This window comes from Cervus elaphus, chromosome 13, assembly GCF_910594005.1.
Source record: "Cervus elaphus chromosome 13, mCerEla1.1, whole genome shotgun sequence".
In the NCBI taxonomy this organism is placed as follows: domain Eukaryota; kingdom Metazoa; phylum Chordata; class Mammalia; order Artiodactyla; family Cervidae; genus Cervus; species Cervus elaphus.
Genome location: NC_057827.1, coordinates 20626999 through 20643513, shown reverse-complemented (window position 1 = coordinate 20643513; position 16515 = coordinate 20626999). Strand labels below are relative to the sequence as shown.

Genomic DNA, 16515 nt, shown 5'->3' with positions numbered 1-16515 from the left:
TCTGCATTGTCATGGTATTTCTTGGATAAATTTGAGTTTTAAGAGGGGTGGGATAGGGGTGCTTGTGGGTCAGACGTGTAGGGCATTGGGCTGTACTTACTGATGGGATCCGAAGACAGAGATGTTAACACACATTGGGTTTGGGTGTTTTTAAGGGTAGAGGGAGAATTCATTACTGACCATTTATTGAAGAAGCTTCCATCTCTCCAAGCACCCCAGGGAAAGTTTCATCAGATACCCTGACTCTGAAATCTGACCCTGCCTTTCATCCGAAACCTAAGACTAATGCCATCACCATTTGGCCTCCGGATCAGAAGCAGAATGGCTCTCATGAGCCTCTAAGAAGGACCTTTTTTCTAAACCTCCACATCTGTCACTTATATTCTCCTTTCCAATCAAGTAAGGATTAGAAGTCAACTCAAGGCCTACAGACAGGTGGATCGTCATCAGCTAGTAGAATTCACCAAGTAGAGGAATGACCCTAGGTCTCCAATAGAACTGACTTCGTATCAACTTGGATTAGAAATGTTTCAACATGCCAGAAGTTGGTTTCCAGATTTGGAGAAATTCAACCCTCAAAGACCTCAAAGCAGTGATATAACATGGCCTGGGTCTACAACCGTTGTCTCCCAAATGTGTTCCATGGATTCTTAATGTCCTGTGAGGAACTTCCCTGGTGGCCCAGTGCTTAAGACTGGGCTTTCACTGCAGGGAAAGTGAAAGAAAAGTGAAAGAGTTAATCGTTCAGCCATGTCTGACTCTGTGAGACCTCATGGCTTCTCTGTCCATGGGATTCGCCAGGTGAGAATACTGGAGTGGGTTGCCATTCCCTTCTCCAGGGGATCTTCCCAACCCAGGGATCAAACCTAGGTCTCCCGCACTGCAGGCAGATTCAAGGGGCACAGGTTTGACCCATGGTCAGGGAACTAAGATTCCACATGCCAGGTGGTTCAGCCAGAAAATTTTAAAAAAGAAAGAAAGAAAGAAAGAAATACTTAATGTTCTGTGGGATGGAATACCAGTGGGCATTTGCTATAAAAAAAAAAAAAAGTATTGCATCTCCAGGGGAAGGGAAAATTCGGGAGTTTGGGGTCAATATGTACATATTGCTATGTTTAAAATGGATAACCAGCAAGGACCTATTGCATAGCACATGGAACTCTGCTCAATGTTATGTGGCAGCCTGGATGGGAGGGGAGTTTGGGGGAGAATGGATACATGTGTGTATATGGTTGAGTCCCTTTGCTGTCCACCTAAAACTATCACAATACTGTTAATTGGCTATACTCCAATACAACATAAAAGTTTAAAAAAAATCCCATCTCTAAGATGATTTAGAAATGCTATATATTATATCCCCAACTTGATAATTTACCACACACATTCATCTTATTATTCAATCAATAAATATTTCTTGAGCACCTACTATGTCCTAGAGAGTGCTTTAGGTAGTAGGGATAAAGGTGAACCAGACAGATGACATCTCTACCCTGGTGGAAGAAGGGAGAGAAGGCACAGACAAGCATCAGGAAGTGGCAAGTTCTATGCGGAGTCAAACTAAGGAGATGGGACTCAGAGCCTAGTTCACTGGGCTGTCAGGAACATTGGGCTGTCAGATTATCCTCTCTGAATAAAAGGCATTTAAACCAAGAGCTGTAGGACATAAGTGTTTGAAAAGCTTTCAAAAGATTGATTATCTTTCAGTAAGCGATTCTAATAAGTTTATTTACCCCGACATTTCCAATCCATCTGTCAACAAGAACTTTTGTGAGTGGAACACTCATTGGCATCCCAGGGAACACTGGTGTTCTATGGAAACCAGTCTAAGAAGTGCTTAACTGAACATGTCTTGTGCTGGGACTGCTGTTGAATGCAAACAATATCTGCAAGACAATCACCTATTACACTGGTGCAATGTGCTAAGTCAGCCTCAGTCACGTCCAACTGTGTGTGACTCCATGGACTGTAGCCCGCCAGGCTCTTCTGTCCAAGGGATTCTCCAGGCAAGAATACTGGAGTGGGCTGCCATGCCCTCCTCCAAGGGACGTTTCTGACCCAGGGGTCAAACCAGCATCATTTATGTTAAGTGCTGCTAAAATGCCCTGAAAGCCCCCCTTGGAGGATTAATAGACATGATCACAGTCTCCACTGGTACTTAGAAAACTGCAGGCTGCAGCAGCAGGAAATGACATTGTGAAGTGTGCATTTCACGTTCTGTAACACTTGCCCCCAGAGGAACTCAGAGCATCATTTTCTGTGCTGTCTTTGCAAGGAGGGCGGCCTGGAAGTTGAGGAGGACGTCCATGCAGATAAAGGAAGTTCCCACTTGGCAGCAGACAGTCCAACAGGCCCCTGGTGCTCCACCTCTCGCTTTCTGTCCCCTCTCCCACCCCGACCTACACCCTGCTGGGGCCCAAAGGACCTCCAGCCAGAGGTCCACCGTCTATCACAACAGCCAAGACCAGCCCATTCCCTGTGTTCTGTGCATAAATCTTACTGCAAGAGAGCCCATTCTTTTCTTCACTGTCTACAACTACAGTGGCAGAGCTGAACAATTGTGACAAAGATCGTGTGACCCTTCAAAGTTTGCAGACACCCACTCTAGGCGCCTGTTCTCTGCCCTCTTGGTCAGTCCTGCCAGGACTGTGGGCACAGCTTGTGGGCACAGCTGCTGTCTTCACCAGATGTGCCAAAGGGAGGGGGGTCTCCTTGCTCCTCCGCAGGCACCTACCACCTGGGAAAATCTGTTCTGAATCTTCTCAATGGCCCTGTGTCTCCTCAGAGAGCTAATACACCTGGCAAGAGCACATCCACTCATGTCAGATTCCCTCTGCTCAAATTCCAGCTCTGCCACTCACTCACTGTGTGACTAAGAAATGTATTCACATCTCCAACCTTCCCTCTGAGAGCTTTACAATGCAGACACTAATACCGCCCAACTCACAGGGCTATTGTAAGGATTAAATGAGATGGAGCCTGTGAAGGACTCTGCACAGCTCCTTACATGTAGAAACTGTTTAATAAATGTTCATTATTATTTTAACTATTATAATTCAAGGGACCAAGTAGAGGAAATTAGACACATAAAAACCTGAATTTGACAAAGTCTCTCTGTGCAAGAATCTTCTCCAGCACCACAATTCAAAAGCACTGGACAGCCAGGAGGCCAAACCAATCATTCCTAAAGGAAATCAACCATGGATATTCATTAAAAGGACTGATGCTGAAGCTCCAATACTTTGGTCACCTGATACGACGGACCAACCCATTGCAAAAGATCCTGATACTGGGAAAGATTGAAGGCAGAAGGAGAAGGGGGTGACAGGATGAGATGGTTGGATGGCATCACTGACTTAACATGAGTTTGAGCAAACTCTGGGAGATAGTGAAGGACAGGGAAGCCTGGTGTGCTGCAGTCTATGGGGCTGCAAAGAGTTGGACACAACTTAGCAACTGAACAACAACTACAGTGCAAAGCATCTCAAGCCATTTTCAAGTAACAAATATGAATGAAGCAAGTTAGGGCAAGGGGGTAGAGGACCCAGAATGCTCTGTCTTCTTCCACACCCTTTGTTCTCCTCATTCTTGTATTCCTGGCATCTCTGCTATTGGTTTCTCCTTCACCCTACACATCCTTTTCTCTCAAGAACCTGATTTGCAGACCCCTTGCTTTGAAGGAACCATGCAGTATTCTCCTGGTGAAAAGGCACAGTTCCACAAACCTTCAATTTCCTTCATTTCAGGTCTGGCAAAAGGATATGGAGCTCACACCCAAGAGGATGCATTTCCAAGTGCCTATTTCTGAAATATGAAGAAGCACCTCGTCTGTTTGATTCACAGCTGCCTTTCCCCACACTTACAGGTACGGTACAGTGATCGGTCACCCAGACCAACTTCTCTTCCCTGGCTGCATGCTTCCCGAGCTCCCAGACCTCAAACCCAGGCTGTGCTTGACTTTCATGAGAGGGGTTCCAATTTTCATAACTGAGTAAATTGTGTAGTGATGGTGCCAGTAAAAGCCGCCAGTTGTGGAGTAAATGTGGGTCTCTCTGTTGGCCATTAGCTTCAACATGTCACCAGCAAGGGCAAATTTTCAATTACGCCTTAAAGACATGCAGGCCTTCTGTCCCTCACCTGCTGCCTTGGAGAGGTAGATACTCAGGGAGGAGGTTGGATCCAGAGTCTGGGTTCAGTGGGAGTTGGTGGGGGGAACTCTCAATTACCAAAAGTGAGGATGGGACTTTTGCACTCAACTCGCTAGTGGTAACAAACCCGCCTGCCAATGAAGGAGATTTAAGAGATGCTCACTAGATCCCTGGGTTGGGAAGATCCCCTGGAGGAGGCCATGGCAACCCACTCCAGTGTTCTTGCCTAGAGAATCCCATGGACAAGAGGAGCCTGGTGGGCTACAGTCCATGGGATGCAAAGAGTTGGACACAACTGAGTGACTTAGCATGCACTGGTCCTTTTAATGCCATGTTATCAGAACTGTTTTGACACAAGGACATTGAATGCTGCCTCTAAAATAATTTTTGTGCCTTTCAAATTTAAAAAAAAAAAAAAGTTTAAACAGGGTCGCTTCACCAATCCCTGAGTCATAATCCATCTCTGACTTTCCCCTGGAGGGGGATTAGAGATGCACAGTGGCTCAGGATGGGGTGAGATGCAAGTTTGAGTTAAGTGACAAGAAAGAGCTAAAGGGAGGTGATGGATAAGAAGAGGACTAGGATAAAAGTCAGGTCAGTGATGGGGAGGTTGTGGGGAACACATCACAGGGCATGCATGCATGCATGCTTGCACACCTAGTCATATCCAACTCTTTGCAATCCCATGGACTGTAGCCTGCCAGAGTTCTCTGTCCATGGGATTCTCCAGGCAAGAATACTGGAGTGGGTTGCCATGCCCTCCTCCAGCAGATCTTCCAGACCCAGAGATCAAACCTGAGTCTCTTGCATCTCCTATTAGCAGGCGGGCTCTTTACCTGTTGAGACACCAGGGAAGCCCACACATCACATTACTTGGCAGTAAAAAGCAGAGATACAGTCACGGTTAATGTCCCCATCCAAAGAGCTGTACCACTGTCACCTTGGCTGAATGTCCTGGAGTCCAATCACCTACCTTTATGAATAAGCAGCCATTGCCAAGAGCATGATTAGATCTGAAGTTTGCCACTCAAGACTCTCAAGCATTTGAGCAAATGCCCATGTCAATCTCCTCTCTTCCCCTTCTCAGATTTTCTGTTTTAATCAAATTCAGTGTCGTGGCAAATACTGAATACTCTCCACATTTTGCTGCCATGAGAAAGATCCCTGGGGACCCTCATCACCCTCTTAACTGCACCAATTTCTTCTGTTGAAATTTGACCCATTTTTCAATGAAAATACAATGTTCTAGAGGAACAATGGGAAGATAAAAATACCTGTAGAGCAAGTCTGTGTGTAATGAATGCCATAGTAAGGAATTTGGGAGAAGAGACTCCTCCTGACTGGATATTCAGGGAAGACATGATGCTTGCTATCTAAAAGGAAACTTCATCTCATGATTTTTCCAAACCCTTCTGTTGATGTCCAAGGGGAAAGCTAAGTTTCTGCCACACCTGGTCCTATGGATGTATGATAGATGGATATTTCTACATCCTCTGTGGAGAATTCTAGAAATTTTTAAACATATGTTTTGGAAACAAAACCCCCAAGTGCTATGAATGAAACATATCAGTCATCATTTTTCCACCCATCCCCTCTTTGCAGCCCGGGGATAAAATCACCTGTTGTCTCTGAAATAATCCTTGAAGGAAGAAGTCCAAGGGAAAAGTGCAGTTGTCACCCGCTCCAGGCTTTCCATTATCTGAGCCTGATGCTCACTCAAGACTGAGCACCACACATGCGGCAAGCTCATTCGCAATCCATAATAGATAAAGTTCCTGAGCCCAAGTCGAGAAAAGGAGCTTCACTATGCATACTTTGGCCAAGATGCAGACCTGGGATTCGGTCTGAGCAGCTATAACATCAAATAATAAAGTGCAAATGCAAACAACAAAAAATGTGCCCATATCACAGCTCAGAGTGTGTCAGAGTTGACCGAATCATTGTACACTTCTCATGTTTTGATAAGGTACTTAATTGGCACCCTGTGGGACATCGCCGGGTGAGGGCTCCCGGCTTTGGGGCTGGCCTGGCGCCCACATCCTGTCACCCTGGCAGCTCCCCATCTTCCCCATTAGCTCAAGCCACACGGAGAAACGAGAGCAGGATGGACGAGACACCTTCCTTTTTTTCCAAGGGTACTGGAGCCCATCCAGGAAACAAGCAGGGCGGGATGATGAAAAGCCTAGGCAAATGTTCCCAGCCTCTCCACTGTGCCCTCAGCTGGGGAAATCATAAAAACCAGAGTCATTTGAACCTCAGATTATAGTTTATAAGCATTTTTCAAATGGGTTCTCTTAATCCTGGCACAGAGGGCTGAGGAAAGTATTTTGATTGCTCCCCACCCCCCACTTTTACAGATCTAGAAATGAAGGCTCAGAGAGGTTGAGGGGCTTGCCTAAGGATATACAGCTGGTAAGTGCCAGAAATGGGGCAGAAGCCAGTTCTTCCTGTCTCTCACACCTGTGTTCTGTGTCGCCTACCCTCCATTCAGGCCCTCGTGAGTCAGTCTCATGATTTTCTGTCTCAACTCATACAGTAAAAGTCAGGGACTTGGAAAACGTCTGGGTAGAAATCTGATTCTCATCCTTTCAGGGCAGAGGTAAATCTGTGTTGAAACTGGGGTAGGAAGAAAAGGACTTAGCCCTTCCCCAGTTGTAGAGGGTAGAACACTGGTATTTCTTTTTTATGTACATGTTTGGCCGTGCCAGGTCTCCGTTGCAACATGCAGGATCTAGTTCCCTGACCAGGGATCAAACCTGGGTCCCCTGCATTGGGAGCATGGAGTCTTAGCCATTGCACTACCAGGGCAGTCCCTGGAAAACCAATATTTCTTAATGATCTAGTTGATTCTGTCTTGGTCACCCAAGGAGGCTGAAGTCCCCATCATACCGTGGGGATACGGTCACCCCGTGCTTTGTCTTTCTGGTCATCTGGTCTCTCTTTCTCCTTCCCTTAGCAATGTTCTGAGTGCTTCTGAAAGACATGGAGAACTCACACTCTGACCTCACATTCTGCTCAGACATAACCACTGTTTTTGCAGAGGTTTGAGAAGCGGTACAAAGCCTTTGGTCTCTCACCTTTGTGCACAAGCAGGACTGGCTTGAATCCCTAAGACCTCTGAGACCCTCCATCAAAAACACATCAGCTAAGCTCTTTTCAGAAACTGTTCAGGGTCTAGTTCATGGAGATGGGAATGAGGAGGGGCATGAAACTCATCAGGAAACATTATTCCCTGGAATATGTGTTCCAGGTTCTCTGTCTCTCTTTTTTTTTTTTAATATGCCAGAGTTCTAACTTCTACCCTCAAGACTTAAACCAGACTCTGGCAGACACCTGGAGAGAGGGATGACTCAGGGCTTGGCCAGGAACCCAAGCCAATTCCACCACCAGATTCTGAGATCAACTAGAGTGCACAGGGCAAACGTGTTCTGGTTATTTTAGTGTTCTGGCTAACTGGGAACAAGCAGTGCATACTGAGGGCTTTCCCAATGGCTCACTGATAAAGACTCTGCCTGCAATGCAGGGGATGTAGGTTTGATCCCTAGGTAGGGAAGATCCCGGAGGAAAGCATGGCAACCCACTCCGGTATTCTTGCCTGGAGAAATCCCATGGACAGAGGAGCCTGGTAGGCTACAGTACATAGAATTATGAAGGGTCAGGCAGGACTGAAGCCACTTAGCATGCATAGGGTATATTGAATATAATTCAGTCTTTCTTTGATGATTGAGAATCCGGAACAATCATTCTAAATATCAATCAGAAATCCCCACAGTAGAAAGACAGGAGATTGAGTTTATCCTGCAGTGACTTCCAGGCCAACTGCAAATTTATTTTCAGGCCCACTCCCACCGCCAACACTCCTAACCCAGATGCATTCTTGCCTTTGTTGCACCGGATAGAATGAGTCAAAGACACTTGGTCCACGGGATACTGAAGTTCTCTGGTGCTAGTCCCAGTTCCCCTATTAAGTGGTTACACGACCTTGGGAAGCTATTTCATTTCTGAAACTCAGTTGCCTTAACTGTGCACTGGAAGGTTGGATTTCCCGGTTCTTCATATTTCTAGCGATATTTTGTTTAGTCGCTAAGTCATGTCCGACCCTTTGAGAGCCCCAAGAACTGCAGCACACCAGGCTTCCCTGTCCTTCACTATCTCCCAGAGTTTGCTCAAACTCTAAATCTATATTTAGGAATACAGCTTTTCTCAAGAATCCAAGGAAAACGAAACTTTTCAAAGCTGGGAAGAATGAATGTAAGTGCAAAGCATTTACATTCTAAATCCATGGGTGGGGGTCATGGAATCCCTGAAGCCCATTCTGTTGTGCCGACTGTCCTTGAACTTCAGGTTTAGAATCCTGGAATAGAAGATCTCTTGGGCTCCTTTGGGGTCTGCCATTCCCTGCATCCATTTCAGTGCAAGCATCTACCCAAGTCTACAGAGCAGTGATTCATTGACTTTAGTTGCACTTTGAGACCACCTGGGAGGGGAGGCTTTCAAAGATCCAATGCTCAGTTTACTCCCCAGATTAAATCTGAATTTGGGTGGGTGGGTATCCACATTTTTTCTTAACACCCTCTGGGAGTTTCTAATCTGGAGACAAGTTAGCAAACCCATGCCCTGGGACAAGAAATCTCAAAATCAGGAGTAAATAGAATCATATAGAAGGCAAGGCAGATTCCCAGGCCCCTGCCACTGGTGAGAGTGATTCCTTCTGGCAGATCCCACTGAGAAGATGCACTGTAAGCAGGCATCCTAGGTGATTCTGATGAGGACCACTCTCTGGGAACCTGGTAATGGCCATTCAGCAGAAGCCCAGAGGAGTGGTCTTCGCTGATGCCCCCCTTCCTCCTACGTCTATACACCCGCCCCCACCCCGGGGTCTCCTGTCCTGCTCAAGGAGAAGTTAAACAGGCGTGCATTTGCCAAACAGCCTTTTTTTCCATCTTTCTCATTTCGAGCGAACCTGGATCTTTTAGCCCAAGCCTCTAATCCCACCAGGTTCAATAATTTAAGCAGCACACTCATCAACGTGGTCAGGTTTAATATTTAAACACCAGAGCATCACTTAGGTCAGCCTCAAGGTGAGAGCTGCTGCTGACTCGGGTGTTATTGCTGGTTAGCAAACCAGGCCACTGGGGCCAGAGCGGACTGCGGGAAGAGCCCCGGCTCCCAGGCAGGCCCGGTGCAGCAAAGATCCGCCTGGCCAGCTTGGGCGGCCCTCGGCCTCTTGCCTACCTGGAGCGTGTGCAGTAGGACCTGCAGCCCACTGGCTTCTTGTTCGGCCATCACCTCGTCGGGTCCGGGGGAAACGGCTGCCTGCGGCCAGATTCAGATCTGGGCTGGAGAGGCAATGTCTGCCAAGCTGACCTCGCTGCCCGGGGAGAGGGCCTCAGCTGCACACTGCCGAGTGTGAAGTGAGCACGCTGCAACCCTAGCCCTCGGCCCAGGTGCGGTGCCCCCCGACACCCACTGCGGGGATTAGGTGAGCCCCGGCCCGGGAAGGGAGGAGCACTTGGGCACAGGGGTAGACAGGGCCCCCGGCGTGAATCACTCACCCACCTCCAGGCCCACGCAGGAGCCACCCTGGACGGCTGACAGGCATTCCCAGCTGACCTGGTCAGACTCCCTACAGAGGCTCGCTCGGCCCTCCCCGCCGGTCCCCCCCCCCCAACTTTATTTTGGTCTGTTGCCGGCTCCTGGGTAACAAGAGACCCGAGAGCGCTTGCACAACCGTGGCCTTGCAGGGCACAGAAGCCCAGGGCCCCCTGAGGTCCCAGGCTGAGGGACTGGAGCTCTGGCTGAGAAGGAAAAGAATTGCTCCGGGTTGTTTTTTATCAACCGAGTCCCTTATATAATCTACAACTTTCACAGTGACCCTACAGACAGTGACAGTGCTTTGCTCAGCTGTGTCCGACTCTTTGCGGCCCCAAGGACTGTAGCCCCCTCCAGGCTCCTCTGTCCATGGAAGTTTCCAGGCAAGCATACTTGAGTGGGCTGCCGTTTTCTACTCCAGGGGATCTTCCCAACCCAAGGATCAAAACCACGTCTCCTGCACTGGCAGGCAGATTCTTTGGCACTAGCACCAGGAGATACTATGATTGCATCTCCCTTTTACAAATGAGAAAACTCAGGCACAGAGATTCTGGGCCACAGGAACAGAGCTTAGGAACGTATGCCCAATCTGCCAAGGTAAACTGGCACCAAACCACGAGCAGGAGCCATTACACCATCCTGCCTCTTGCTGCTGCAAATGCAGTGATCAAAGTTATACAGTGTGGGCTGGGAGACCTATCCCCCTGCCTCAGAGAGAGCAGATGCCCTGGTGGCTGGTTTCCTCCAGACCAACACAGGATCTCTCACTTCTTTCTGTTTTCTGCTCAGAATGTGTCACAAGCATTTTAGCGGCTATTTGGCCACCTAAACCCTGCCCCCCATCCCCCATGTCAACACCCACGTGTCTTATAGTCCTTTAGATATTGGCTTCTCAGAGTGTGGTCGGGTCATCACTCCGTGGCTTGTTAGACCCCACCCAGAGCTCCTGAATCAGAAGCTGCATTTTCACAAGATCCCCAGGGGATCCACAGCTGACTGACAACAGTACTAGGGGAGTAAACATTCAGGAAGCCCCATTTCTGACCCCATTGACGACATGGCCACAGAGAGCCCATGGGTTTGATGCCTCACAGCTTTTGTCTCCAATCTCCAGCAAGCCCCAAGCACAACTTGCACGTGTGAAATTGGAGAGTGAGCTCATTGAACTTCATGACCGACCAAGAGCCCAGCTATGCAGGAGGGCCTGGGCTCGCAGCCAACAGCCCCGTGCAGCGCTCAGGGAGCTCTCATGAGCATCGGAGCAGCCAGCTGGCAGCTGCCCAAGCCCGCTGTGGTGCCCGACGAAAGGGACTCTGCATTTCCTGATCCTACTTGGCTGAAACGTTCCCAAGTCAGGAGACAGAGCGTCAGTTACTCCCTCCCCATGCTAGGCCAGGCCACACCTTCAGATTCAAGGATGGAATTCAAGTGGTTTCTGCCCTCCAGAAACTTCCACTCTTGTTGTTGTTCAGTTACTCAGTTGTATCCAACTCTTCGCAATCCCATAGACTGCAGCACACCAGGCTTCCCTGTCCTTCACTGTCTCCCAGAGCTTTCTCAAACCCATGTCCACTGAGTTGGTGATACCATCCCACCATCTCATCCTCTGTCATCACCTTCTCTTCCTGCCCTCAATCTTTCCTAGCAACAGGATCTTTTCCAATGAGTCAGCTCTTCACATCAGGTGGCCAAACTATTGGAGCTTCAGCATCAATCCTTCCAAAGAATATTCAGGACTGATTTCCTTTAGGATTGACTGGTTTGATTTCTTTGCAGTACAGGGGACTCTCAAGAGTTTTCTCCAATACCACAGTTCAAAAGCATCAATTCTTCAGTGCTCAGCCTTCTTTATGGTCCAATTCTCATATCCATATATGACTACTAGAAAAACCATACCTTTGACTATACACACCTTTGATTGTAAAATGATGTCTCTGTTTTTTAATTCACTGTTTAGGTTTGTCATAACTTTTCTTCCAAGAAGCAAGTGTCTTTTAATTTCATGGCTGCAGTCACCATCCAAAGTGATCTGGGAGCCCAAGCCATTCTTAATGGCTTTAAATATAAAGACCTTCCATGTAGTGACTGGACTATAACATCTCACATTAATCGAGCATGGGAGTAGGGGGACAGTTGATGCCTCCACTTCCCCCACCTTGATGACTGGAGAGAAGAAATAAAGGCCCCCTGCTTCCCAGGTGGCTCAGTGATAAAGAATCTTGCCTGCCAAGCAGGAAATGTGGGTTTGATCCCTAGGCTGAGAAGATCCCCTGGAGAAGGAAATGGCAACCTGCTCCAATATTCTTGCCCAGAGAATCCCATGGACAGAGAAGCCTGGCGAGTTATAGTCCACAAGGTCACAAAGAGCCAGACATGACTTAGTAACTAAACAACAACAAGGATTTCCATTTTCTATAAGGAGTGGAGCTTTTCAAGGCACACATTCTATGATCCCTTAAAGGTCCAGGGATGCAGAAAGGACTGCACTGTCCCATGTCATTACCTTAAAAGCAGATATTCATGCCCTTTGGTTGTAGGATAAAGCAAAGGGGAGGAAGAAAAATAAGTCCTCCCTATCAACATATATCTCAAAAATAGTTTAAAGAAAAAAGCCAAACTCCCCTGGTAGTCCTGTGGTTAAGGAGCCACCTGCCAACACAGGGGACACAGGTCCGACCCCTGGTCTGGGAAGATCCCACTTGCCTCGGGGTCAGCTAAGCCCGTGCAGCACACCTCCTGACCCCTCGCGCCTGGAGCCTGGGCTCGGCCACAAGAGAAGCCACCGCAGGGAGAAGCCCGCACTCTGCAACTGAAGAGCAGCCCCGGCTCGCCGCAGCTGGAGAAAGCCCACACACAGCATCAATGACACATGGCAGCCAAAAATGAGTGCATGCATGAGAGATTGGGATACTGGGATTGACATATACACACTACTGTATATAAAACAGGCAACTCATAAGAACCTGCTGGGCAGCACAGGGAACTCTAGTCAATGCTCTGTAAGAGCCTAAATGGGGAAGAACATCTTAAAAAAAAGAAGGGTGGATATATGTATAGGAGTGATTCACTCTGCTGTTCATCTGAAACTGACACAACATTGTAAATCAACTAGACTTCAGTAAAAAGTTTTTAAATAGAAGAGGAAAAGCCACTTTGTACTGAGAATTCACACAAACTCTGAGGACCTGACGTAAAGGTATTTTTGTGCTCACGGGCCCTTATTTAGCACTGACATAAAATTGACCCCATTTGAATCCCTCTCCTGGATTCTGTCTAAATGAGACTCTAGTTCCATGAGTGAGCTGATTAATTTCGGCTGGAGTATAAATGGGTGACAGTAGCTTAGTGTGCATGCCCCCATTAGTATTTGAGTTTCTGCAGAGACTTTCCTAAAAGGCAGGAGGAGATATGCAAGCTTGAAGTCCTCCCGGGCAAAACAGCATGCAGAGAAGATTGAGATGAATGCTCGTTACCCACACAGGGCAGTCAGACCCTGGGGAAGGTTAGAAAGGATGCTACTTTGCGCAGAAGAGAAAGGCCGTCCTTCATTACTTTGTACCTCTTGAAGAAGGCATTTAGCGAAACCTGGATAGAACTCAGTCCGCTGACTTCAAAGAAAGATACATTTAATGCGATCCAGAGATGTCTGTTGTAGTTTCAAGAGGTGTCCAACCCCACCTCCTGGTCCTGTAATTCACAAGAAGGATTTGCAGAACTCAGCAACCTTGTTACGCTCATGTGCTCAGCAACCTTGTTACGCTCATGTGCTCAGTCGTGTCTGACTCTTTGCAACTCATGGGCGGGGATCCACCAGGCTCCTCTGTCCATGGGATTTCCCAGGCAAGAATACCGGAAGGGGTTACCATTTCCTACTCCAGCGGATCGTCCTGACCCAGGGATCAAACCCAAGCTTCTTGCATCTCCTGCATTGGCAGGAGGATTCTTTACCACTAGTGCCACCTGGAAAGCCCTGTTACAGTCATGATTTATTATAGCAGAAGGATATAGATCAAAATCAGTGAAAGGAAGAGGAACACAGAGCAGGGTCCCAGAGATACCAGGTGTGAGTGGCCAATCATGCCCACTCAGGCCATTGTGTGGACAATGCTTACTTCTCCCAGCAGCAGTGGGTTACAACCCGCGCAGAGTGTTGCCAACCAGGGAAGCTCACCTGAGGCTGGTTGTCCAGGGTTTTCGCCAGGGTTTGGTCATGTAGACACAACTGACTTTACTCTCCAGCCCCTCCAGAGGTCAAGCTCACACCATGATCCAAGGTCGCCCCCTAAATTATATTGTTTGCATAGTTCTGGAGGAGGGCATGGCAACCCACTCCAATATTCTTGCCTGGAGAATCCCCACAGACAGAGGAGCCTGGTGGGCTACAGTCCATGGGGTCGCAAAGAGTCAGACACAACTGAGCAACTAAGCACACACATCTAGCATGGCCCAGGGTCCCCAGGTAAACAGGCACTCTTAGACAGCACATTCAAAGGACTTAGAAATCACCTCTCCACAGCCGAGCAAGTCAGAACTTTATTTGGACAAGGTTAACCCTTTACTGCACGCCTGTCCTCTTATGCCATAATCTCAGCCCCCAGAACCTCATGATAGCTTGTGAATAAGCTGGAGAAATAAGCACAGGTCTGTATAAATAGGAGGATCCAATAGCTAGTAGACGGCCAGTATTCAAAGAGCAGTAAATTAATAAATTGCTGATTCAGAGGGAATTTTCTAACGGCATTCTGAGAATTCCCCTGGCTCTTCCTATTCAACATTTTTATCAATGACTTGGGATGAAAATAAAGACTACAAGCTTACCAAATTTTCTGATGACACCCGACTGAGAAAGACAGAAATATGTCAGCTGACATAGTTGGGATCCAAAAAGATTTCAGCAGCCTTGAGTGGTGGACCGGATCCCACAGGATGAAATATAACAGAGCCAGATGGACACTCCTGCCCCTGGATCCTCCACACCAACTCTGAAAGAGTAAGGTAAGAGACGTGGCTAAACAGTGTTGACCATGGAAAGGTTTGGAAGGTTAGCCAGAGGGGAGAACCACATGAGTGTCAGCCTGGCCCCAGATTCCCAAAGTGTCTTTTCAGTTGAATGCATCAACTTTAGAGGGGGGCATGAAAGTTGTGCCTGTAACGAGGATGGCAGTGAGGCTCCACTGAGGTCCCACCTGTGCAGGAACTCAGCAAGGCGCCTGGCACAGAGGACGTGCCCATCAGTGAGAGCTGGGTATTACTGTTATGGACATCACCAACAGATGACTCCTAACCGCAACAGAGGAGACCCCGGTCCTGCTCAACACTTCTTGGCCTCTAAATGCATGACAACTGCCACCCAGGAAAGGATGTGAAGAGGTGGGGCTGGAAGGCAAGAGACAGAAGTAAAGGGTGGAGCTCCCAGGAGCCCAACACAGGGCAGGTGCAGAACTGTCCTGAGCAGAATCAGGCCACCACAAGGGGCTATTTCCCTGCCCAGCAGGGACCGAAAGAGCATTCGGTCAGAGCTTCCAGAGGAAATGCCAGGACTGCGTGACCTTAACAGGCTTTATGTTCAGTGACTTGATGGGGTGGGGAGAAAGAGAGGTACTTCCTGGCTCCAGGTCACACAGCCAGGAGATGTCGAAGCTGGAATGAATTCCCCCTTTGAATCTTCCCTTTAGGATGTGGCCCACTCTCCCAGGTGGCCATGTGATGATCTGGGTGGAACTCAGATAAACAGTTTACGTTTCAATGGATAGGTTGTATCTCAGCCTGCCTGAGAAAAAATATCTAATTAGCACAACCAAACCGTTTTCTCGGGTATTCATTCATTCCTTCTTCAAAAGAAGAACAGTATGGAGGTTCCTCAAAAAATGAGAAATAGAACTACCATCCTGGGTCTCCCACGGCAGATTCTTTACCAACTGAGCCACCAGGAAAGCCCCAGAACCACCATATGACCCAGCGATCCACTCCTGGGCAAACCATTAATTCAAAAAGCTATATGCACCTGATGTTCACAGCAGTGCTATTTACAACAGGCAGGTATAGAAACAACCTAAATGTCTATCAACAGGTGAATGGATAAAGAAGATATGATACATGCAAACAGTGGAATATTACTCAGTCATTAGAAAAGAACAAAGTAAACCCATGTGCAGCAACATGGATGGGCTTAGAGATCGTCATACTAAGTGAGGGAAGCTGGACAGAGTAAGGCTGAAGTAAGACAAATACCATATGATACTACTTACATGCAGAATCTAAAGTATGACACAAATGAACTTATCTATGAAACAGAAACAGACTCACAGTCATAGAGAAGAGACTTGTGTTTGCCAAGGAGAAGGGGGCTAGGGGAGGAATGGATTGGGCATTTGGGATTAGCAGATGCAAACTAGTATATATGGAATGAATAAACAATAAGGTCCTACTGTATAGAACAGAAGTTATATTCAATATCCCCGGATAAACCATAAGGGAAAAGAATATGAAAAAGAATATATGTGTGTGTGTAAGTGTGTGTGAACAACTGAATCACGGCTGTACAGAAGAAATTAACACAACATTGTAAATCAACTATACTTCAATGAAATAAAGTTTTTTAAAAAGTGAGTCAATGTTAAGAAAAACATTAAGGGTATAATAGTACATGTGACTCTCAGACACAGCAAAAATCTAGGGTGAGGGATGTTAATAGCTAAAATTGCAGAAGGATCACACTGCTCCATGCTTCCTGTCTAATACTCTGCTCAGATTATCTTTTCCCTCATCTTATAGTGGG

At 47.5% G+C, this 16515-nt stretch overlaps 1 protein-coding gene across 3 annotated transcripts in view; it reads right to left on the bottom strand.

Moving 5' to 3' along the window:
• AGBL1 (AGBL carboxypeptidase 1) overlaps nucleotides 1-9722 on the bottom strand; it is a 909156-nt gene extending 899434 nt beyond the window's left edge. Inside the window, exons 1-2 of one of the 3 annotated variants that reach the window (XM_043922371.1) lie at nucleotides 9705-9722; nucleotides 9381-9461 (exon numbers count right to left, since the gene is read on the bottom strand). In XM_043922371.1, coding sequence (XP_043778306.1) covers nucleotides 9381-9431 — 51 coding nt within the window. In that variant the 5' untranslated portion in view covers nucleotides 9432-9461; nucleotides 9705-9722. The other 2 variants (XM_043922372.1, XM_043922374.1) reach the window with 2 other exon arrangements.
• Between the last annotated feature and the right edge of the window lie 6793 nt (nucleotides 9723-16515).